Source organism: Pollicipes pollicipes, unplaced genomic scaffold, assembly GCF_011947565.3.
Source record: "Pollicipes pollicipes isolate AB1234 unplaced genomic scaffold, Ppol_2.1 Scaffold_6686;HRSCAF=7923_pilon_pilon_pilon, whole genome shotgun sequence".
Taxonomy (NCBI): domain Eukaryota; kingdom Metazoa; phylum Arthropoda; class Thecostraca; order Pollicipedomorpha; family Pollicipedidae; genus Pollicipes; species Pollicipes pollicipes.
This window is the reverse complement of record NW_023596921.1, coordinates 29,606,207-29,632,255: the sequence shown is the minus strand read 5'-3', so window position 1 is coordinate 29,632,255 and position 26,049 is coordinate 29,606,207. Positions and strand designations below refer to the sequence as shown.

General features: G+C 50.4%; 1 protein-coding gene across 1 annotated transcript; it reads right to left on the bottom strand.

The window, feature by feature from the left end:
- Positions 1-226: 226 nt before the first annotated feature.
- LOC119108161 (proton channel OtopLc) lies at positions 227-25,734 on the bottom strand. The gene is made up of 12 exons (XM_037231740.1): positions 25,702-25,734; positions 14,923-15,038; positions 12,178-12,292; positions 10,310-10,432; positions 9,836-9,980; positions 9,311-9,471; positions 7,496-7,661; positions 3,863-4,092; positions 3,089-3,282; positions 2,651-2,831; positions 2,040-2,213; positions 227-452 (listed from the first exon to the last, which is right to left on the bottom strand). The coding sequence occupies exons 1-12, from the start codon at positions 25,732-25,734 to the stop codon at positions 318-320; spliced, it is 1,773 nt and encodes a 590-aa protein (XP_037087635.1). The 3' UTR covers positions 227-317.
- Between the last annotated feature and the right edge of the window lie 315 nt (positions 25,735-26,049).

Here is a 26,049-nt window from a genome sequence, read left to right as displayed (position 1 = left end):
CATCGCGGCGTCTGGCGTTGTGACCCCGTCTCGCAGTAGGTTCACCGCCTGGTCTCACGACAGGTCCCGGGCTGGGCCGAGGAGCCGTGGTCTCAGGCCCTCCGTCCTGTAGCCGGACTCCACATGCTACCGTGGTATACGGCGCGAAACGTCGCTGACCCAGTCCCCGCACGCCTTCAGCTGACTGCAGAACGGTACTCGCCTGGGCCGAGCCGGAAAACCGGCGGACCCGGTCGTGGCGCGTCACAAAGTCGGGCACCGGTCCGGCCGCGTGGACAGCGCTGGCGTCGGGACATGGAGCCGTTTCCGCTGATGGCTCAGTCCTCGCGTGCCCTGTAGCTGGACTTCCACACCTCGGCCAGCACCACGGCCGAGTGGAAACGGTGGAAGATGGCCAGCGGCAACGTCACGCGCAGGATCACCGCCCAGTGCAGCCGGCCGTAAAAGTTCAACTGGAACAGCCGGCGCGCCAGAAGATCAGGACATAGGCCACCGAGTCAAATACAAGGTCCCCAGGTCAGAGAGAGGGACATCAGGTCAGATGCAAGGTCCACAGGTCAGACGAGGGTCATCAAGGGAGAGGAGGCGTTGCTGTCAAGCGCCAGCCAATCAAGATATGTTGATCAGAGGACGCGTCACTGGACAGTGACCCGTGGTATCACGGGGCGGCTGACCTTAACCCGTCACCTGCTTTCTTGCACCAGGACGGACTGCCAGGCACCAGACTATCACGGCTAAGCTTTCAAGAGGTCAGCAGCAGGGTCTTGTCAGTAAATGGACGGTCATGGTCAACGGCTCATCCGACAGATCACAGCGGCGCCAGCATGGACACCAGGCAGAGGAACGCACATGTGACGCACGATGATAAAATCTGTGTTGGTGGTGATGTGGAAGTACAATATGTTCATTATGATGGCAATCGTTGTCTTCACATTGGTAGCTCTGGACGGTCAGATGGAAACACAAAGCCGTAATCAGAATGTACTCCGACAAGATGACAAGAACTACTAAATTGTGTCATACGTTACAGAGAGGCCACCCAAGGACTGGATTATAAGCAATGGTAAACATGAAACGTGGCCCCACGTCAGGCCTTCAAAGGGCGACAGGTGTTGGTACGACGCAACAAGTCATCGCTATCTTCATCCAGACAATGGAGTGAGACTCCAGGGTAGTTATCTCTAATGGAGCCGACACCATTCCTGACCCACAGCTGCGTTCGTTATTAACAGGCCAACTGGTGTGCTCAGTGTGTGTTAGTGCCAACTGGTGTGCTATGTGTGTGTTAGTACGCTGCCGGATGACATGAAGAAACGGATTGAATGCTGTCATTCGTAAGAAATAACCCATGTCGTAAGCGGAAAGTAGGTGAATTATTGCTGGAACAGGCTGAGAGCAATTACGAGTATGTGGATAACGGTGCCAATACTTTAATGGCATAGCTCAATCGTGCTCACTGATGGACGGCAGATAATGTCAAACGTGTCACATCGTTGTTTCAAACTCATTAATCCAATCAACGTTAATAATTGGCCCAACACAAAGGAAGGAGGTGAGTGCCAATGTGGCTTACAAAAACGATCTTCGTATGCGCATCTAACAGGCTCGAGGCCACGCGAATTCGAGCATCCGCAGACGTGGAGGCGAAAGTGCGCTAATTCCTCACGAGCAACAAAGGGTGTGTGATACTGACACTGCTACAAAAAGCCAAAGCCTTTACGATCGATGCGGCAGAGAAATAAGAAAAATGAAATAATACAATGTGTCTTACAAAAAGACACTTACAATGTCTTACAATGCACGCGCGCGCGCGCGTGTGTGTGTGCGTGTGCGTGTGCGTGTGCGTGTGCGTGTGCGTGCGCGTATGCGTGTACGTGTGCGTGTAAGTATATATTTACAATAACAATAACAATATAGCGAAAAAACGCTGAAAAAAACTGTCTTTTCTGCTTGGCTTTCACAGTGCCAACAACAGCTATCAATCTCACTTCTCGTAGTAAGTCGCATGCCCCAATACCCATTGTTGCTTTCTCACTAACCTGCACGGGGTTTGCGTCCACTTTTTCGATCTCGAACGTGTAGACGAGCCAGAGGGCGAGGTTGCAGAGCAGCAGGAAGGTGACCACGTGGCGTCCGGGCTTGGTTCGGTCGTGTTCCGGCAGATACACCGAACGCTTCGCCACATCCGATATGTATATCAGCTGACTCATCACCTGAGAGCGCCACCCCGGCCGTCATCAATGCGAGCGCAGTTCCTATCTTGTCCGTGTTTTAGACACGTCCACACCGTGCTTTTTGGCATAAGACTTATCAAACCAGCCCTGCCACTTTTCTGAGACGCAACGTTAACCAAATTAAGCCGAAAGTTCATCAAACCATAATGTCAGTAACAGGCAGCCTGAGTAAGGCAGTCCGCACAACATACCGCAAAGCGACATAAACATGTTTTTTCTCAGAAGATCTTACGTACTTCGTATTCCATAACTGGTCTCAACGCCTAGAGAGGTACTAAGTAAAAGGTTGCGGAGTGGATGAAGGCCCATAGCTGTTCAGAAAAGCGCGTGCTTGGCTGAAACCGTCGACAGTAAGTGACATAGACGTCACAAAACGCAAGCATTACTTCACGATTTTGCCGCAAGATGACACTGACCTGCAGAATGACCAGTGCCGAGGTGACCAGAACCAGAATGTTCGGGACGTTTTGCATGGGCGACAGAGCGGCGGCGATCAAGCAGAACATCGAGTACAGGAAAAGGCCGAATGCCGACACCCGCAACAAGATGGCGTCCAGGTCATCAGGCTTGTCATAAGCAAACTTCAGCCTTCTGCTTCTGAAAACCGGATGATACACTGCATGAAGTGGTCAGTTTTATAAGCATAGCGGGGGTAGAAGCTGTAAATTGCTAACTTTAAAACATGGCTAATTTCGAAGCATCTTAAACATCATCTAAATCAACGTAACCATAGATATCACTGGATTCAGTCATCACAGCAGACCAGGCGGTAAACACTGATGAAAAATAGTTGGCAGAGCCTGTGACTCATCTAAGGCCTCGACATAGACCAGAGCAGCACCAGCAGTTCCAACCTGAGAATTCCGATCAAACTTGCGAGCATCATGAGGAAGAGGATGCCGGCGTGGCTGGTGTCGGCCAGGAAGATGGCCAGGCGGCGGTGCTGATCCTGCTGCACCAGTACGAAGAACAGCACCAGGCAGATAGTGATGATGACCAGCGCCAGCAGGCCGCAGAACAGGCCCTTCGAAACACCGATGCAGTCCACCTGCAGCCAACACGCGAAGTGGTCGGGTGGTGTGAGAACCCGCCCAAGTAGGGTAACCAAACGGAGATGGAAAGGGATTGCAAACAGCATCATATCTAAACACTGCTACCGCTCCGATGCACCGTCATCAAACAAGAGTGCATTTGTAACGTAATGTGATGTAATCCACCAGAAACTTGAGCCAGGATTTATTTTGTGGTTTTGCAATGCTTACGACACCTCGCTTTGTTCTAACCATCGTCAGATACGCTGAGATGGTGATCGCTTGATGCAGTGATGATAAATTGGAATATACGTACCGTAAAGACCAACAACGCATGCATTTGATGGTAGCTTATTTGGTAATAAGGTTGTCTTTGCATGTCAACTGTTGTGCTTGGCACAGAAGATGCAAGCAAAAAAACTCGTGTAAACATTTTAGCGCACTTTAAAAACCGTTAAACCTGGTATAATGGAAAGTTCACCCCAAGTACAGCTCACATACAAATTCGAAACGAAACCTATGCAGTTACAGCACAACAACGACCATTTTTTCGCGAGGAGGGCAGGAGCAGGTGTGACCGAGTAGCTTGCTCTTCACCTTGGTGTGCGCTTTCCTCGAAGAAACGCTGACGTGGTCACGGTTGACGTCCTCGTCCACGTAGTGTGGACACCGACCGATGTTCTTCCACATGACGAAGATGACGGTGGCGCCGATCAGCGAATACTCGATGATCAGGGGGAAAAGGTAGGGTGACGCGTCGCCCACCACCTCGCCCATGATGTTGATTCGGCCGCAGTTGTTTTTCGCCTCGCTCTCCCCGTGTCTTTCTGCAATGAACGAGGGCCGGCCATGGTCAAAGACAGCTGGCGGCTGTGTCCACGTGTTATCAGCGTAAATGAAAACGAACGCAGCGAAAATCGGGAGGGCGGGAACTGGCGCGTACGGAAATGATACGCTGCCATGCTATGAAATCAACGCATTGCATTTCTTGATGCTTCGTGTTTTCGTGATCATTGGGTGGGCCATATCATCATCCGTATACATCGTGGAGAACTTCTTACTTTACACAAGCCGGCTACCAATGCAAGCTGATACGGTACATAATATATGAAGGGTTGAATAACTGAACGCATTACGCTGGCCTGACATACAGCACGAAACGCTACAAGCGGAAAATTGTGACCATAAACCACATTATGCAACAGACAATTGGAAGATGTGGCGTATAGCATACTATGCAGGTTGAGCTCGCTAAGTACGGCAAGTAAACATAACCTACGTATCCGCATGAACAGCAGGATGTACGAGGTGCAGGCACGACAACAACTGGCTGTTAAAACCTCCATCCATCCTCAAAAGGCAGAGAAACCATGTCTTTTGACGTGTTTTTTAGCGTGGCATGTGTCCACGACACGTGACTTGCTGTATTTGAAGGCAAAACAGATCCCTGTAACGTCACGCCAACCAATTCGATCACGGCCATTACCTTGAAACCCCAAGCAGGAATAGTAGAACGGGCATTTCCCCATGACTGAAAACAAGTATAAGCGAGTTGGGCACAGGCGTTTTGATTGGTGAATTTCGCATATTATGTTCGCATTTCGCTGGGGTAACGCTTGCGACGGGTCCATGCTCGGTGCCGGTGAGCACCATGTCCAGCCGGATCGCAGCAGCCCGGAGCCGCCAGTCGTCCAGCAGGGTACTCCACGCGCTCTGCACCAGCCCCTCGGAAGAGAGCGTGGCGCCGGCATCACCCCGCCCGAGTGGCGTCTCGTTGGTGGGCTGGTGGGGTGCGGCGTTGGCACGCGACCGTACCGTTCCGGGGTCAGTTGCAGGGTTCATCAAACGGGCTGGACAGGGGCCTCAACCTCAGGGAGGCGAGGCTTGCCTGCAGGGGAGGTTAAGCTCATGGGGACGCGCGCTGAAGGGAAGAGGGACGCGTCGCACGGCTGACGCGAAAGCCCCTCGTTATCCTGCCATGTGTGACGCGTTTCGTAAACAGGCCAAAGAGTCCAAGTTTAGCTGCACCAATGATGCGCTACACTGATGCAACTCAGTTTTAAAATTCCTATGCGAAGCTGCTATCCGCTAAGATTCAGTCCCCACTTATTTTGTGATGCCACTGAGCGGGGCAGGTGCTGACGGGCTGTCCGGTGAGGGGGGGGGGGGGAATCGGAGGACAGGTCTCGTCCGGCTAGTGCAGTAACAAAACAATGTGGTGGTAGGCGCAACTCAGTACTAATCTCAAAGACTGGTCACATCTCGCCAGCTGGTCCCATAACGGATCTGGACTGAGGCCACCGCTAGCCAAGGACATAACGCAGCTGGCCGGTCTCATTTCTCGAACGGAACATCGTGCTTGCGATGGGGTACCAGAGTGCCACTGCGTTCGAACGCCACAGTCAGTCCTCTAGACAAACGCTCGAACGCCACAGTCAGTCCTCTGGACAAATGCCAAGATGTCAGGTGGCCTAAATAATGGCTAAATTTATTGGCATCGGAAATTGCTCGCCGCAATAATCTCATCCGATTATAGGATGCCCTTTTCATATGCATGCAAATACGTGATATGCGATCAGGCACAAGTTCCGTTCCGGGCCGAGCCAAGCAGAAGTTCAGCCAGCATATCTGAATATGCCCAGCTAGACTACCATTCATTAAAGGCTTGTGACTAAACTGCAACAGATTCCCATCCACGAATACATAAATCTGTTAAAAGGAGGACGCCCGCCAGAATTTCGCCGGCCTAATAGCACGCTACGCTGTAAATAAGTAAATGCACGGAGATGGTCGCCTTCCATTCCAGTAGAAATGCTTTGTCAATGCAACGACTCGGCATTTTCGAACTGGGCTGCCAGTCGTACAAACACCCCCGAGGAACGTGCGCTATGCAGTGCTTTTATATTGCGTGGAAGTGCCCGTACCAAGTACAGATATGACAGGCACTTGAACTGATGCCCTCAACAAGGGTGGTAATTTACAGCCAGTTTTTCGGCCAGCTATTTTTTTTTCGATCGTCGCCAGGCGTCAGCTGATTCTGAGAGCCAGCTGAGAACAGCTGGCGCGCAACGGCACACGGTCCGTCAATACGTCACTAGCGCCCGCCACGCAGACGACAACACGGTCTTTACGTCGAGCAGTCTGAAACCACATTTTCTCCCATGACATCATATGAATGCATCAATGCTCCCGATGTCTGCCTGCATTTGAACGGATAATGGCTTATCTTAACATGCGCTCGAATAGGGGATAATTTTGACCATCCATACGGTTTTTCAAACTTCTGATCGGTACTGTTTTAGCGACGTCCAACCTTGTATTGCCCTAAACAATAGAAAAGGCGATATTTTGGTGTAGCAAATCATAAATAAATTTTAAGGTCACTGGCCTACAGCAGGTCAAAATTAGACTATGGATGTCAGTAAATGAATTCTTGGGATCTTCCAGCTGTTGCGACAGCGGACAGTGAGGCGAGGTCATACAAATTTGAACTGATTTCTTAGACATAAATTCATATAAGGGTTACAGCTAACTCCACAAACCTTGAGTAAGGTGCAAAAGTCAGATCAAGGTTTAAAACACACCGATTTTCGACTTGAGGACTTAATTGCATACTTTTTTACATTTATTTCGAATTCTTTGATCACAATGCAAGCTTCTTTCTTATTTTGACCTTATGAAAGTCAGCCTAACATGAAAATAATTACTCTTCTGTAATCACGAGCATCCGCTTAGGGCAGCTGTTGACTTTAACTTTATATTAGGAAGTTAAATAACATCAAAATTGTTTTTCGTTGTGCTTACATCAATATCAGATGAGGTTCCCAACCTAGCATGACCCAGAGTGACCTTTTGTTTGGAAGGTAAACCTGATTGCACGAGGAGGTCCGAGAGCACGTCGGAGACTGATCTCGAGTTTAACCTTGCTCGGCCTCATTTTACCCGAAGGTCACGACCTAGGGACCTGCAAAATTAACACATATGATTTCAAATGAGCCTACCTCCCCTGTGCGCTGTTTCTAATCCTCTCACCTTCTGATATTTCAGAGTATCAAGGTGGCCCCTCTTCAGCCGAGCGCTTCGCGTTAAACCGACCACACGGGCGCGTGTTCATAGTTAAATATTCCATCAGACAGGGGTGGCAGGTCGGAAAACAACAGCATGACGCACAATAAGTTACGGCCAACGACACATGCAGCCGTTTCATGGAAGCAAAGGGCTGTCACTCACCCAGTATCATGAAGTCCTCCGTCTTGGCGTCGCCCGTCGCCTCGCTGTAGTCGGTGAAGACTCGCAGGCTCTCGCGCACCAGCGTGCGGACCCAGACGCAGATGTTGGTGGCCACAAGGTGCATCAGGCCGAACCGGGCCACCACCTTAAACTTGTGAATGTTCAGCTGCAGCAGACGAGAGTGCGGGAAACGGTCAACACTGAACCGGGCCACCAATGTGAGCTTATGGATTAATTGTCTGGATGTCGCAAATGCGAGGGCTGTATCTAACGTGAGATTGACCTTACGCATCACAATTACATTATCTGAGGTATCCACGTGTATTAGCCTGACACGCAGGCTGCGTGATGTACCTAAACAAGTGAATGTGGTACCAACCACAAACACGCAGGGGCACAGGCAAGGAGGCGCAGGCAAAAGGGGCGCAGGCAAGGGAGTGCAGGCAGGCGGGCGCGGGCTAGGGGGCGCAGGGGGCACGTGACCGAAGGCCTGACCGGGGTTGCATTGAGGGACCACGGCCCGTAGGACCGGCACCTACAAATGTCAGTTACAGGGCCTCTCGTGCCGATCGGGGACCACCTGGGACAACGAGGGCCTCTGTGCTGGTCAGCGACCACCAATACCGAAACGGTCCATTGCTATTGAGAAGGCCGGGGCAAACGAATGCTAGTCAAAAGGCCTCTTGCATTGCTCGGAGCCCCTCAGACGACAAAGGGCCCCTATGTCGATTGAGGAGCCTGCCCAACAGGGCATCTTGTGTCGGCAAGAGGCCCTCAGAAGGACAAGAACCTATCTGCTGATTGGGAACACAGGGACACGTGCCCTGGGGAGAGGGGGGGGGGGGGGGGGGCAGTGTGTGCGCACGGCTCTGAAGGGGGCCTGTTCGACTTTAGTTTTTAGGAAAATGTGACGCCCCCTGAAGTGGGCTGACAACCACTGTTTTGCTATTTCTGCTGCGCGTGTGGTTTTGCTCCTTAGAACGCGGCGGTTCTTGAACGGCTGTGTGAGGACGTTCGCTTCCCCAGAACATGTTGCTATTGTCACTGACAACTGCCAGCTGTGGTGAGACAGCGCAGAAGACAAAGAATATCCGACCTCACGTTGGCTTAGGGCCCCAAACCCGAGCTGCTCCGCCAGAGTGCACTGTATTTTACAGAAGTGGCCTCCGATCTCCGAGTGCCCAGCGCACGTAATAGCCTCGCTGTATAATGGGGCATCTAGAGGGTCGTCCCTCCCCTTTCCCCTACATCGGCCAGCGGCAGCGCCCACTGCCAGTGGTCCGCCCGGTTAGAGCTGGGCGGGATGTGGACGCGATCGACAGCAGGCTGCATGAAAAGGGAATGGAGAACGACAACTGGCACCCACAAGGACAAGGGAGAGAACGTAATGTGAGCAGAGAGACGACAGCGAAACGACTTGCGGGTAGCGATCAAACAGGGCAAAGGAACCCAAGAAGTAGCGGAACGGCATGCACAAAAAAACTATAAGACGAAAAAAACTTCAGTGCAGCGGCAGTATAATCCATGGCATACATGTAACATAAGCTATATCATAATGTCAGACTAAGAAAACACACAATCACCTGAGCGAGGAAGCAGCTGGTATGTTGACTGCTTCACGTCAAATTAACAACAGTAGTTAAATGTCTGCTAAGCGCACTGTCACGTGGAATGCAATAGGCAAAAGGAATTCGGCTAAACTTTACGTGAATGAATCAGCAGTTATCAGTTTTCTCTGCCGTCTGCGACAAGATGCACTGTTTGAAACTGCTACCCAACCTGCTGCATCCCATGAATCGGCACACTGCCTCTCACCCTGGACTTCATGAAGATGAAGTACATCTGCATGAAAGTGAAGAGGGCCTGCAGGCAGGGATTGACGGCCAGCATCATCTGCCAGCAGTCCGAGCTCCGCGGGATCTCGAAGAACGAGCCCAGCTCCAGACCATTGTACACCATCGTGCCCAGGCCGAACGCTGTCAAGGGCGGGGCGTTCGATGACGTCATGAGGCGACCGCCACGCGCCACACCCGCTGTGACATGACGGCCGACGGCTCGTCACCATGACGAGTTGCCAGAGTACGGACAACGACGCGTGAAGCGGCAGGCAGAGATGAAGGAATCATACGGATTCGTAAGCATATCGAACGCCAGAACTGCGCGACGAAAGATGACATGTCACAATCTGGAAAACATTATCACAAGTCATGCCAAATACAAAAACGTAACATGGCAGTTGAGTGCGTGATGACAGGCAGACCTTTCTCCACCGGCCGTGCACCAGCAGCCCTGACCCTATGCGACCTCCCTGCCCTGCGCACCCCGGCCGGCCTCACTGACCGATGGCGCCGATCCGCAGGAAGAAGCCGCCGTGACTGTGGTCATTATCGCTCGTCTTGGTCTTGCGCAGGCGGCCCGTTCTCGAGAAGTGCTCGGGGGAGCCGCTCCCGTGGTTAAGGCTCACTTCCACAGCGGTGCTGGCGCTCTGTCAGCAAACAGAGGCCAAGATGTTTTTGCATGTTTCCTTTCCCGATTTATACGGTACAGACATCTACGTTAAACGGATAGCAATGGATTGGCAAAGCATCTGTCATTACACGAAGTACGTAAGCCTGACAGCAGCACAAAATTGTGACAACGTTAACACGTTCAAAATGGTCTTGCTCATGATCATCATAAATATAAATCTATCAGGCCTCTCAAGAATGCAAGCAAGTGCTATACCCGGCTCATATGCCCAAAATTGGAAGGATAACACCGCGGCGTGTTAAACAGCACTTTTCAACATCGTAGACCACAAGAAATGCCACTAACAGTTCCACAGCATCCGGAGCCTCCGCCTCCCCCGGCGCCTCCAGAGCCGCTCTCGTGCAAGAGGTAGGTGAAGATGTAGATCAGAAACAGGATACTCCCGCCGTACAAGTAGACGAAGAATCCCTGTGGCAGGAAGAAAGCACGGAAATTACTGAGCGACTTAGCCATGATAAGCCAGAGCAATGTTTTAGTCATTTCCGTGACACCAGCCCTCGGTTCTCGCTTTTCACTGTATCGCAATGACGCCTGACAATCTGCCACATCTGTGCCGTACCACATGTACTTAACCCGCCACCGCCCGGAATATTTTACCTCCCGCGACTGCCTGGGGGGGGGGGGGGGAACGGCCACACTAGTGTCTCCGGATCTACTAGTCTGACCGGCAACATGCAAACGGCAATCCATACTCCTGGTCAATCTCACTGATGATTCGCTCAGTTGGTGTTGCATATGAGCCATTCACACGACGTAATTGTTAGAAACGGATGTTCCAAACCATTCTATTTGGTGGCGTGGCAGCCCGGTAGGATTTCGTAGTGTTACAGGCCCGACCATGATAGACGTTAAACCAGTTCGGTTTCGGTGACTTAGTGACCTACAGCCAACCTACTTGGCGATCTACATCAAGGCAGCCCTAAACGAGACAGGCAATGGAGAATTACCTTTTTCAGAATTGCAAATTGCCGTGTAAGTTTATTTGTGATATCATAGCTCAGTGATCTGAGCAAACATCGCCCAGTTCGTTTTTCGAGGATGTGTCAAGTAAGTGTGATGTGTACTGAATATTTGTCGGACCTTCCTGGTGCGCCTCGTAGGTCATCGCTGAAACTCGAATGGGTGCTTCTTTTATTCTACAGGTGGTTATGGAGCAAACATTATTGGAAAATTAGAGGAATAAGATAAGCATACCGTGCGATGCTTCATAGTTCCAGTTCCATAGCTTACTGAATGAACGCAGTCATCCAAAATACCATGCACGCCAAAACTTGAAATAATTCCTCATGTACCGACACCGCCTCAGCGAAGTACAATATAGAAGACAAAGCACGACGGCCTGAGGAAATATCCGCCCAGCCTATATAAAAAAGAATCGCTTTTGTTCAACCTAGGGCCATACTTACCTACTACTCCGTACGTAGGTTATACGTAATATATCACAATGCGTGCATACTGCCAGCACTGCCCGCCCCCGACAGAGCATACTGCCAGCACTGCCCGCCCCCGACAGAGCATACTGCCAGCACTGCCCACCCCCGACAGAGCATACTGCCAGCACTGCCCGCCCCCGACAGAGCATACTGCCAGCACTGCCCGCCCCCGACAGAGCATACTGCCAGCACTGCCCGCCCCCGACAGAGCATACTGCCAGCGCTGCCCGCCCCCGACAGAGCATACTGCCAGCGCTGCCCGCCCCCGACAGAGCATACTGCCAGCACTGCCCGCCCCCGACAGAGCATACTGCCAGCACTGCCCGCCCCCGACAGAGCATACTGCCAGCACTGCCCGCCCCCGACAGAGCAAACAACACTTCGCAACGTCGTATCTTGCGTGATTACATACTGCCCGGCAGCACGGGCCCCTGAAACACCCCAACCCCATCCTGTGCCAAACCGCCCGCAGCTGCGCACCTCGCAGCGCCGCAGCCGACCGCGCAGCAGCCTGTGGCCAGTATGTGGCGTTAGCGGCCCACTCAGCCGGAATGATCGAGTCTAGGCATATCATCAAGCCGGCCATCCAACAAACCTCGCACTGGCAGGCCGCGAGAGCGCGGGGCAGCGTGAGGTTTCGCCAGCTTTGTTTGGCCTTAAACACCACGTGCTTTAACAAAGTCGCCTTTGCCGGCAATAGGACGCGCCGATAACACTCACCTCGTAGTAGTACAGGGGCACGTTGGAGGTGATGACTTCCGATATGAGGAATGCGATGCACACGACGACCAGGAGTTTGGCGTACACCAGCGACAGAACTCGAAAGCAGGCCGTCCTGAAAACATAACGACATTGTTTCAAAGCAATCGGGTTGATCAAACCAAGCATAACACTTACATTCCACATCCTTCAAGTGGAAGACTAGTGCAGGCGGTCTTGAAAACATGTAAATACCGTACCTCTGATAGTTAAGTCTTGGTAACAGGCTGTCTTGAAACTGTGCAAAAACTCGCGGGAGATTGGAAAATAAATTTTGGAAACTCGTGGTAAGTATTGGAAAACAATTAAAATTCGATACGTCATGCAATGAACTAATGAGCAAGGGCCACAACACAGGCCCGCCTCTCAACCACTAACAAAGGGCTAACGAGTTCCTCGGACCACGATACAATGCATCATTTCGCAGTCACATCTTCACAGCAACCGAACTTCGCAGTTAATACACAAGTCAGGTGCGTTTCCTATCAATATAATATGAGTCAGTCAGCAAACAAAGATCACTGGGTTCCCATTGAGACCGCTCAATGAGGACAAGGATGAGACTATCCTCCATCATTTCATCGTGATGCACGACTCTTGCTAATACCGTGCGCGGCTGCATTTATTACCCACTTCGGAATATAATTACAAGAGCTTAATTTCACACTGACACGTACATTTTACCACATTTGATTGACTCATTTTAAAAGTTGAAAGCGATGCACACAATGAAAGCCAAGCTGATGGACGGAGCATAGCTCATTATGTAGAAGAAAAGCCCTGTCTTAAATCATGCAGAGCCAGACCACATGGCCATAATAGGTGGTCATGATAGGTGATCATGATAGGTGTTCTATACGACAGATCAAACAGAGAAGCACTGCTAAACGTGATACAGGTCCTGTCCCGTCCCCCGTCCCGCGTAACCTTAGGGGACGAGTCTCATTGGCAGCCGGGCATCGCTATGTTGTCATGTTCTTGCTGTATCAAGTCCTGCTTTTTTGCTGCCTTATTCCAGGTGTATGCGACAAATAAAAAATAAGCGTTATTCCGGTGTTCATTGCTTTGTTGGGGTGAAATCCAGACGCACAGAGACGATTCGTCCTTTTTCAACATAGTTCTCAGGAGTGTGTTATGCTAAGGAGATACATACCGGATTTTCTGCTCATGCATCAAGTGTTAGTTTGGAATGTCAAATGAGAATTAAGTTAGCTGTGGAAAGAGAGGTGATGATCACATTTAAAAATCCTGTCTAGATTGAATGTTGACTGGTCTATGTACACAATTTGTGGTTACAATTCAATTTGCATTATATTCTTATTAAACATCATCGAGCAATACTACTTACAATGGAAAAGAGTTGAGACAAGAAAATGGGAAAACTGACAATTGCCCGTTTATTGTGGGGAGTTTGTCTTCTTCCAACTCATGGAAAAAATGTCGCATATCATTTGGGTCTTATAAACTAGTGGAGAACACTCTGGACCTACAGCACACTCTGGAACTGGAGCACACTCGCATACTTGGAAGAACCATTTGTTTTTTCTGACGACAGTTTCTGATGACATTGATTCTGATGATTAACTATTTTTCTGATTATTTGATGGATAGGTTTGCCAGCATATATTTATTGTCTGCACATAATTTCAATCGTCATGTAGGACTCTGCATTAGCTTGAGGTTTATAGACGTGGTTTGCTCTGTGAAACAACACATTTTAACAACTACTGTGGGATTGATTGGTGCTGTTTTTGCTCTTTTGCTGTATCCATCAATATTCAAGTGCAAGGTATGCTATAAGGCATCTATGGTTGAGCAGTGCAATGGTTGTCAGTTTAACTGCGGTCCTTACTTGACTTGATAAGCCTAAACTTGGAAGTAATGCATTTTAAAGAAATACTGTCCATTTAGCTGCAATTCATGTTTTGGCAATGTGCAAGGCAAATACTTACACGCTGTCTCAAATGGGGCAAATAGTGCAACTTGGTCTTTAATTTGGACCACGTCGTGTCCGCCCACAGCATTTTGGCATTCTCCATCGCTTCCACAGTAATCTTTGGTGGTGAATGTCATGGATAGTTTGTTGTGAAGTGATCTAAGATGTTCTCTTGTTATTGACATATTTTTGTCAAGTTCTTGTATTGCTTGATTATTCTTCAGTCACATGCATATCAGTGTGCCTATAGAAATGTGATTAACCTACGTACCAGTCCAGCTTGATACCCTACCTCTTTTTCTAGCACCAAGCTTTGTGTATAACTACCTTGTGGTGCACATCTGTGTTGGTTTATGATCATTATTTTTTGTATGATGCAGTCTCATTAAGGGTCTATCATTCTTTCTGAGTAACTACGAAGTGTGGTTGGTGGCAATTTTCAAATTAACAAGCATGACAAATTTTATGTTTCATTCGATTGTTCTAGATGTACAAATGCAAGCATGCACACCACCGATTCTTACATTTTGACGCGCATCTCATATCAATGGATCATTGTACGCCATCAGCAATTGTCAATTGTTTAATCCAGAGCCACGTTATTCGTTTGTGCAAAACGTTTTTATCACGATTACTGCTCCGCTCAACTTTGACGCGGCCGGCTTGATGGCACAGGCCGCGCGAAACCGTCGGCACAAGTCGGTCACGCCCCGCCGCCGTCGGCACCAACCGGCCGCGCACCGCCGTCGACACCAGTCGGTGGCACCAACCGGTCGCGCGCCACGATCGGCACCAGTCGGTCGCACCCCGCCACCGTCGACACCAGTTGGTCGCACCCCGCCACCGTCGGCACCAACCGGTCGCGCCCCGCCGCGATCGGCACCAGCTAGTCGCGCGCCGCCGCCGTCAGCACCAGCCGGTTGAACGCCATGCATTTCCTTTTTTCGACTATTTCTTGGCCACGTGGAATTTAGGGGTCATGGGGTCATGGGGGTCATGATCCACCCTACGGCCAAGCATGCATTTTGCGGTTATCTGCTTTCATGGTGGTATTCCCGGATGGGCCATTGGCCCTGTCTATAGCAAAATCTAAGACTGAGTGGGGAAAGAATAGAAACGAATCAGCCGAAATGCAATTAAGACTAGAAGGTGACCTGTCCTTAGGCCAAGAACTGCCGGTATGTTAAAATGCCAGGCAATCTTTTTCGTCGTCACAGCATATTAGGCTGATCTTTTACGCTCAACCTCGACCCAAACATGTTTCCCCTAAACGCGACATGAGGTCAACTTTTTAAAGGATGACCTGCATTGTCCAGTTTGGGTTGGTGACCCGACCTACAGGGGTCGAAATTTTTACGCCAGAGGTCAAACGGATAACCGTAAGACCAATCAGAACTTGACAGTGCTGCACAACATTGCTCCATCGCCATACTCGGTAGAAATAACGGCAGATTTCTTCCCATGACGATCGAATATTAATGTTGCATATGTTGCAAGGAGCTGTAGTCAGAGTTTCAAATATTCAAAGCTTTCCCTGTAAAGCTGTAATGTGGATTAAGTTCGAGGACAAAGCGTGCCTGGGTGGCTCAAATGTGTAAACCTAGACGACAGAAGAAATGGGGGGGGGGGGGTGGGGGGGGGGGGTGGGGGGGGGATTCCACGACGATGGCCGTCAGCGTACAAGGATCAGCTGTTTTTCAAGTAAAGCAGGCCGAACCGAATTTCTTGAAAACAAATACGTTTTCCGTGCCTCTATCCTCACAACGAATCAAGGTATATGGCCCAAAGTGGACAAGCTCTCCTACCTACCACATTTTGTCATAAATGTCAAAAATTTGACGGTTTGCGTCAGTAGGAAAATGCACACACAATTCGCAATCATCTAATGCTGAATCAAGTTTTGTCCCTAAGTCTGTTCTGGGTGAAGGAAACATTTCTTCTATATCTTGGCTAAACTGTTCATGTTGGATGCTTTGCGATTCCAGTCAATTTAGCACGTTACAGGCCACAAAAAGGGGACAAAGTCGAGTTTGCGGAATAAGCTGGCGATATTTGTCGGCATCGCAAAGTAACGTATACATGAAAAATGCATACTTCTTTACGGCGGTTGATGGAGACGTGTTAAAGGTATTTTTACAGCTCTTTGTGCATGCTAACGCTGTTAGTAACCAAAAGCAAAATAATAATACATTGCAAACGCAATGAAAAGGCCAAAGTCCGCTACCAGTGGCGCTGTAATCGATGTCCACGCTCGTCGCCCCACGATCTAGTTTGCCCACGCGAATCCACTCCTGCAAGGCAAATACTTGAACGACTTCTTCACCATGACTGAAACACGCGTAGGTTATGTTCTAAGGCTGTGCCGGTGTCTACTGCTACGCAGCGCAGAAAATAGGGCATCCGCTTGTCCGTCCCACGCCCGAAAACGCGCGGTGCTTCCGTGGATGGCATCACGGCTTGCAACCCCTTGTACTGTTTAGAACACATCGTGCTATGGTGAATGTGTGCGGTTATCGCGCCTGTGGGTTGAACAACCGAACCATTTCACGATGTTGCTCTGTTTTTCCACACCAGATCTTGGTGTTTGGGAGACGCACGGTGTAAACGTCTGGTGTCAATGTTACTCCAGAAGCCTTACACCACTTCTGGTGCTTCTGATCGTCCAAACTCCGACGTGGAGTTTTCAAAACTCAAGGATTGGGAAGAATCCTTCACTGATAAGAGGGAACAAACAGAAGCGTTGACTTAGCTACTAGTGTTTGTGATGCGATCAGCACGCTTCCGACTTCGTACATCACATTTTCTTATATCTGCAACAATGTGACGCTTAGTTTTAGCGAATACGCAGGCTGAAATTCAAAACTGTTAATCCTGAAAGACACTTTGTGGTTCAATCCATTAACCAGGGAGCGGACTGATCAATGGAAGCAATTCAGTGCACAGCACAGGTCTCCAATTTCCGGCCGACTTTATTAGGGCCAAACTTCATTGGAGCCGCAGGATATTTCGGGCGGTGCAGTGTTACAGCTACAGGCGTTTGGCGAAATGTCGGGCGCAGATCCTATTCCGGACGACTGTATCCGAGTCGTCTCATTGCACCGCACCAGATTCCAGACCTATCCGGTCACAAACAGCCAGCCTCGCTGCATCAAGCCAGCAGCCAGCTGCATCAAGCTCGAGACCAGGACACATGAGACAGGACTTTCACCGAGCCTGTAGGCGGCGGTCACTACGCCAGACCCGTCCCGCGGCTGCCGCTCTGATTGGAAGGGAAGGGCCCCGGCCGGGTGCGTTGCCGCCGGTCGATAACAGGTGGTCTGCGTCGGCGGCGCCTGAGGCCATTCGCTGGCGGGCGGAGTGGCCCGACAGAGGTCGTAACTCGACACCGGCTGCCGCCGCGAGGCCACTGCTCTGCTCCAAAGGCGCGCTGAGCGCGGCACTCACGCCGCGCCATGGGTCGCTCCAGTCGCTCCAGTCCAGCTGCTTTGGTCGCGCCGGGGAAATGCCGCTGGGTGTGGGATCTTCGCCCCGGGGTGTGTCCTGCGTCTAATCGGCGTGAGACTACCCGATCTTACGGAAGTAAGCGCCAGGCGAGTTCAACGTAGACGTTCAACGTGGTGGCTTGTTATTAAACGCGCGCTCTGCGTAGGTGAGTAATATAGCGACAAATGACACGACCGGCTTAAGAAACAAACGGTACCAAACACCGGACAAAGGATACCAAAAAAACCTGCAACGATATATAGTCGGCGATCGACAACGTAGCGACGGTCTGGCTTTAAAAGGTCCAATGTTCCATCCGTCGCGTAGAATAGCTCCGCCGGCGGCGTCGGCGGGCTTTACATCGGCGAGCAGCACGGCACGATCCCCTCTCCCGCATCACTCAGAGCTAATTTGAGCCACCCTGCAAGACTCGTAAATCACCCCTACTTCACACGAATCTGGCGGCCCGCTGCTGGTGGCTCCCTCGCCCAGCGTGGTAAGGTCAGTTATCATTGTCGGACGACTCCACGATATGGTTGTTATTCGCTCACAGCAATGGGGCAACTATGGCCAGCATCGTTGATATGAATAAACAAGTCGGCTTCTTTCCAGCCAGCCGACAGCGTGAATAGGGGATGAGCGAAATTGAATTCTTGCCCGCCAATCGTGCTGGAAATAATCCAGCATCAAAGGGAGGGGAACGCCTAATGCCCTCATTGGCAAGTCTATTGTGCATGAAATTGGAGTCATCTAAAGGTCCCGTCACCGACCCATCGGCGGACGGCGGTCTGTTCAGCGGGGATGACGTGGTGGTACTCAAGTGCGCCCCAGGATTTTCGATTTTCGAAAGGAAGATAACCCAAGTCTGCGACATGGAGCTGCTTTCAGTTTCCTATCTCATTCCGTTGACCGAGAGGTCGGACGGTGAGATAGTCGTGACAGCATAACGAGGCTAACTAATGATGTGGGCCAGCACTGGTGAAAGTTGCCAGCCTTGTTCCCTGGTCGAAACAATTTCCTGACATCATCGAGAAATGAAACTTGCGGGGCAATGGAAAAATATGTTGACAATCTGCAGTGTTACGTGGTTCGAATATGGAACAAACGCGATTTAACACCCCAAGATTTTCTCCGAACGGCATTACCAGTCATACAAACATAAACCAATGACTTCGGTCTTGCGGCCGTAGTAAGGGGATCAGCTCTGTGAAAGCGAAAATTTGGGAAAACAGTCGACCTTAAGGTGGCTGTCACTGGTGGCATGGTGTCTCTTGAGTCTTAAGATATGTACTTTTGGGCCCGGTGTAGCAAACAATAGCGAATGAAATTTCCAGTAGCATGATGCCCTCTTCAGTTGATGTCCCTAGGCAGTCTTCAGCTTGAGCAAATCTACTTGGAATGGTCGATTTATCGGCACCTCTTGATACTTTTTGTTTTAATCCCACAAGGTGCTGACTCGCCAACGAAGGGGGCCGTTTGATGTGAAGGCGAACAATAGCTGCACCAGCTGGGGGTCCAGCTGCAGTTCCAGCTGCGCTACATTCGCGCGTCTGTCCAAGGGTTTATACGTTACACTTATTGTGTCGATGTAGAGAGACGAAAATTTTAAATCACTGCCAACGACTGAGCTCGGTCCGAAATTCTTCTTTACATGACAGCAGTAACAACTCCTCTTTGCTCTGCTCCTCTGCTCTTTGCTCTAACTGCTCCTCTCCTCTGCTCTTCTCTCTCCCGTACTTAACATTTTCTGTGTCTCTGAGACGTTTGTTTGCCTATCCTTGGTGACACCTCTCAGGCTGCTGCTAAGCTATCAGGAAACCATTGCATAATTCGTAAATGTGAGTAAAATTCCTTCATACCAATCGTCGAATTATTGGGGTTTAGAGCGCTACTCAGTTAGGCTTGCGGAATGTCTCCATTCGTCTCGGCTCAGGGTGTTTCTCCGAATTGGTCTGAAGTGTCCTGCCATGGTTGTGTGTATGCCTTCGCTCATAGGCCCCTCTCTACCCAGACCTGTTGTTGTTTATCGGCATTTTCGCGCCGACTGCAGTGGTCATTTGGCACCCATAACGATTTTTGTGTTACCTAACTAATGAAACGTGTAAAGAGCCCCGAAGCTGATATGTTTAAGGAATACAAATACTTGTTTAGATTCAAGAAAGCGCGAGTTGTCTTCTAAAATGTCACAGAGCGTCAAGGGCCAGTCATGCTGCCCAAAGCAACGTCGACGTTCTTCCACGAGGCGTGGACATGATACATGACGGTACACATGACGAACGGTGAGAACAGCACCACATCGATGGCAGATATGTCTTTCGGCGCCCTGCAACAAATAACCGTGAATTGAATACGTGTGCCCAATACGTAGTCTGCAGAGCACCACCTCTTCTTGTCTGACTGCGAGAACATGAAAACCACCGACCCAGCTTGGGTTTTATTGTTCTGAGCTTATTTTTGTTTGTCCATCCCAACAACGCTGCCATCCGTTCTGCAGAAAGGTTTTATTGCAGGGGTACAAATATCTGGCAGGTATAGAAAGAGAGCAAACACATGGAGCCAATCTGCCGCTGCTGCTCGCCTTGCAGCCGCGTCAGCCACTTCGTTGCCAGCGACTCCAATGTGACTGGGGATCCAACACAAGATAACTTTCTGTCGTGCCTGATCCAGTTGAGTCAGGCGTCCTAAAATATCCTGTACAAGGGGACATGATGGGTAAAAAGACCTCAGACTAAGAGCACTGCTCAGAGCCTGTGATGCCCTCCTATGTTTGTTAGTGGGCGCCCCTTTCCCCACTGTTTTCTACCTCTGTTCTGAACTTTATCTCATTCTCCACTTTAGGAAGCCTCTACACTTCGGTCTGGTGAGGCCCTGTCTTGGTCTCCGGAGTTCTCATTTACCAGGCACCAGGCAAACTAGCCAGGCTCGGCGTACCCGTCTGCCTGGCCTTTTCAGCGCCCTTGTACCTGGACTTACGGTGCGCCCCTACCTGCACCTTGAGCGACCCTGTGCCCACATTTATCAACACTGGTCCACTCAGACTGGACGACATGCATCTGCTTGGTGAGTAACTGGGGGCACTCATCTACCCACGCTAACGGGTGCCACCCTATCTGGGTTTAGGGGTGCCCATCTGTTTCCGTCCTCTTTCGGCGCCGCCTTGCTGCGATGTTGTGGCCCTCCTCCATCACAGCCAGAAGCGCCCCTCTTCTAGGAGTTCGAGACGCCCGGCTACCTGCGCTGGAGCCTCTCTGTGCATCAGATTGGGCCACAGCTTAACCTCGTACCGGGTATGCCAGGCTATGTCGGCTCGAGGCACCTGCTTTCTGGGTTTAGGTAGTCCCATCGTCTCGGCTTAGCGTCACACGTCCATCCGAGCTTCGGACCCCGCTCTTTCTGAATTTTATGGTGGTGCCCCGCTCTTGGCATCCTGTAATAAGAGCGCCATACTTGGGCGCAGCCAAAAATACCAGGTGCTAAGCGGCTGGGCGGATGCGAGGTTTGGGCTGCAGTTGGTGCGCTACTGGTAACATTCTCTCCAGACGCGTCCAGTTGATACGGATTTTCCATGCAACATTTGGTGCGCCTCATCTTACCGAAACTCATCGATAACGGACAGGGTTTTATATCGAATAATGACGACTTTTACGAGTTCATCTCCGCGCTGGGTCGTGTCCTGCACTCCCATGAGACGAGAACCCATCGGGAGATTACGGCGCGTCGCGGACCACCAAGCAGAGGCTGCTGCTGCTGCTACCAAAGGCGCACACAGGATGCGAAATGGGGGGGGGGGGGGGCAGCTGGAGCATTTGCACTGACTGCCGCGCGTGCGTACTTCTGCACGTCGTGAGACAACATCGAATGTTCCCGATACTCTCATTTGCGCGTGTCTGTCTGGAATTCGCAACTACCCACAATCAGTCGCAGGCATTTCAATTTATGGTGTAGATCTGGTGAGACTGCGAGGTGGTAGCACCGGAGGCTAGTATGCCGTCGGCCGCTGCCAGCTGCCGTCGCCGCTGTCAGAGCAGGCCTGCAGGGTGCAGTCGCGGGCGTCACCCTACGTCGGTGCGGCCCATTCACGGCTTTCAGCGGGGGCCGCTCAATATGGACGGCGCTCGGTGCGCGTCAGTCATAGCCGAGGCATATCCAGCCGGTGTCGGCACGCGGCCGCCGCAGCGGCGCGTCGCTCCGGCCGCCCCGGGCGAGGCTGAACACCGCGCTTCACCCATGGCCGGCGGCGGTCTGGAACATTGCACTGCAGGCACGCGTTAGCGAAGTGGCGATCGCGGTCCTGGTGTGGGGCGGTGTTGTACGCATGCAGGATCATTGCCACCATGCGTTGTGGAAGAAATGAGTTGCAGTTTTTGTGGAACATGGGAAAATGCCGTGCAGAACTGCATAGCTTCTACGCAGCTATGTGTGTAAGTTGTTCAGTGCATTAGCGAGGAACATAGTCACATAGATAAGACAGAAGTATCAGCCTTATTCCTCGGAAAAAAGGAAAATAGATTGTCCGTTGATGTACCAATTTGATGCACCCTGCAGGGCTGCTTCTGCTATTGTACCGAGAAAGGCATGTTACCGAAATATCAACCTAACTATATCTCTATTCTCCCGGTTTTCCGAGGAATAAGGCTAATACTCTGTCTTTTCTATAAGACAGCTATATGCGGACTGAATAAACGATGCATAGCTCTAAGCCACATCACACCAGGTTAGTCCTCCAACTCAAGAAGTCTGCATATGTCCTCATCTGCCCTTGTTCAAATGTACATCAATTTGCATGTCTGCTTGGGTGGAATAGTGCTTAAAGCATAGGCGTAGGAACGTTTCAAAAAGTGTGTGTGGGGGGGGGGGCAAGCTCAGGGTGCACTTCAGGAGCTTTTTCTGGAAAGCGGGCCCGATAACCGGGGGGGGGGGGGGGGGGGGGGGGGGGGGGGGGGGGGGGGGCGGGGGGGGGGGGGGGGGTAGGGGGGGGGGGGCGGTAGGGATGGAGATTGTTATCGCCCTTTATTCAAATGTCATGGCTCTGCTATGCTAGCTATGTATCTAGAACTGTTTATCACTGGTGCACAATCTTGCCTATTCGACTCATCTGTCATTTGGCAAATAAAGCTGCCCAGCTTCCTTACATTATTATTCCATTTTAACACTGTCTTTCCTGGGGAGACGAAATTCCAGGAGCAGATAGGTATTTTCGGCCATTAAGGAAGCATTTGCCTTCGCAGTGTAGGTGCCAAAATACGGCATGGATATAGGCTGGTGGGAATTTTGAAAGTGGATCGATGGCTCACAGTGCGCCAGGTTTTTTCATGCGCTTTCATTTCGCTGGCTGCTTTTCAAGATACAAAACTTGTCGCAGCATTTTAGGCAGAAAAAAATTCGAGAGCTTGAAACTGCTAGAAACAATGTGACAAAATCCATAAAACTGGGGATTCTCTTTTAAGAATCAAGCCACATAATAGGCCCATCTGTCATATGTTCCTTATCTGGGCCCTGCTCCTGTCCGCCGTCAGTGGTCACTGCCCTGGCCTGGATGTCTCCCGCATGACTGACTGCGAGCTGATCGTGTGGCTACTTTGTTGCATACTTTTGGATCAGCGTCACTTCCACATGGTGTGTGAAACATGTGTTGGACACCTGCAATAGCATTTTTCCCGAATTATCTTCCCTTATACCACACCATCGCAGAAAAATAGCCTCCGGGAAGCTGTCTGCCTTAGGTATGGATTGGCCCAACAGACACTTCATTGCCCATCATGCAACGTATGCGACTTGATCTGCTTTTGTGTGTAGGCAGGGTCGTAGCCAGAGCCTTGCCAAGGGGGAACACAGGGATGACAAAAGCCCATCTTATGGTGACCCCCCCAAAAAAAATCCCCGGATATCTAACTTGTAAGACAAGTGACACGGTTCTATTCGTTTTATTGTTATTTTTACCTTGTGATCCGAACAGAAACCAGGAGCTACCGTGAGCTCAATTCTGTTTGCATTTTGAGGTCAATAAGCTGCAGAAATCAGGCGTTGAACGGCTGCATGGAAGAAATCACCGCGCGTTCTTAACTTACAATGGTTAGCTGACTCTTTCTAAACCGATAGTATTCAGAAGCTTTGTCAATTTTTATCTGGGTTCCACAGACATTGAGGACATCTCGAAGGTAGATTGTAGATCGATATGTTTGATCCAAATTTGAAGACGAAAATTTGATTGCAAATCGAGTGGTCAACAATGTGTATTAACACAGCCAAGCCATGTTTGTCTGAAAATCTTCACCACTTAGTCAGAATCGATTAGTGATACAATTCACGCAACGTGTTTTTTAACATGCTCGCTCGCAAATCTTAGCAACAAAAACCTCAACACCGGGTGTTGCAGTCTCCATAGACAGCGGAGCGTTAGCCCAGTATCTAACATCTAGCCGTGGCCAACCGGTGGACGAAAATGATGACGCTTCTAAAATGATTGCCTTTGAACACTTTAATCAACTAGTTATACAATCTATGTGGCGTAATTTTGAGCCTGCGCATTCGAAAATTTTAGAATCACCAGCCTTGACCCCAGGCGTTGCAGTCCCCGTAGGCCGCGCAGCGTCGGCCTAGCAGCTAATATTAAGTTGTGGCCAGCGGGTGGACGAAAATGACGACGCTTCTGAGAAAGTATCCTTGGACGCTTCATGACGTCAAATCTTGTATTTAGAAGGCAGTCTGAGGGCATCTTTCACGCGTGCAATTTTTACATTGATGAAAAGAACGGATTGGCCCCTAAAGCACCACGACGTGGGGCTGGAATCTGGTGGTTGAACTGGAAGAGTGAATGTAAAATCTTTATTTTTCGTGTTTTCGCAGCTATTGATCTGTCCAAAAGACAGAATAACACGGGGCCCGCCGTCTGGTGGCAATTTCAGTGGCCGAAACTTATCGATTTACGGAAGTTGCAACCCAGACCATCCATCCACACCACCCGCCAATTCTCGGGGTTGCGGGCGGGCATGTTCAAGCCTTTTGATGTAATGTGTTTCAATAACACATTCTGAAAGAAATGAACGTTCTCAGGCAAACATGTCATAACCTTGCTCGTTTTTTAAAATTCATTTCGACCCGTACTTTTCAACAACAATGAGAGCCCCATTCTACTCAACAATAATGAGACCCCGTATTCCCTTCCGGGCAATGGGCCTCCTAAGTAGAACACCAGGGGTGCATCACCGTTCCGGTCAAGGGCTGAAGGGCCATTCCGTCCCATCGCGAAGTGTCTTCTGTTTATTCTGGTGGCACGGGGCGGGATCTCCTGGTCCACCGGAGGTCATTAGAAGGATATATCATATCACAGTGTTCCCATCCCTGACACGGGAGGCCTTCTGACTCGCGCAGTTAGCCCCGGATCAGCACAGGAACTCTCATTGACGCAACAATATCCTTGATCACCGCAGACAGTCCGATAGTATTCACACAGACTCCAGTTTCATGTTTTTCTGTGTTCTTCAGAGATATTAAGTTCCCCCTGACTTTAGATTGCAGATGGAATGCGGTTCATAATTTGCATTAACATGGCTAGCCCATGTTCGTCTTATAATGCTCAAGATCCTGTCAGAGCCGATTACTGATAAGAAAATTACGAAATATGGTGTTGAACATGCGTGCTCGCAAGTCATGGCAATAACAGCGACGCCTGGCGTTGCAGTCTCCAGGCCCTGCGGCGTCGGCCTTGCGGTTGTAATACTAAGTGATGGCCAACGAGCAAGCGAAAAAGATGACGCACCTTAAGGGAGATGGCTGGTGAACTAGGTAAATCAGCATGCATGTTTAATGCAGTGCAAAAGTAAGCCAAATGCAACCATAATCTGAAAAGTGTGGGGGGAAACAGTTAACATTACTGGCCCCCCACTTTGAAAAGTGGGGGGCATGCCCCCTTGGCCCCCTCCCCCCCCCTTGTTTCTCCGCCCGTGACTTAAAGAACCTATCGACACGGTAAGCAGTGCCTGTTGAGCCCACCACACAGACAGCGTGGTTATGCACTTGATCGAATTATGTTGTTTCCGCTCTTTTAGCCCGGCAGATCCACTGACCTTCGGCGGCACGAGCGGTGCCGACACAGCCATGAAAGACGACGGCAACGTCCCGAACATTTGTCTCTGTTGCGCTTTCCCCAACTTGATTGCGTGTTGGGAAGGATGGCTCTGTGTTGCAGATCTACCTAATAAAGTTACTTACGTTAGAGACGCACGATATCGCAGCATTAGAAGCCGGAGCCGAGTCAGCGCCCGCGGAATCAGCCTCGACCATACAATGCCTTATTCTCTGTGTCGGACGCATTGAAAACCCACGCGTACCTCGCCAGAACTACGTCTTAAAAGTAAAGCTTACGGCTCTTACTGTTACGGCCGCGCTGGTAACCGTCCATCCACCAGCGCGCC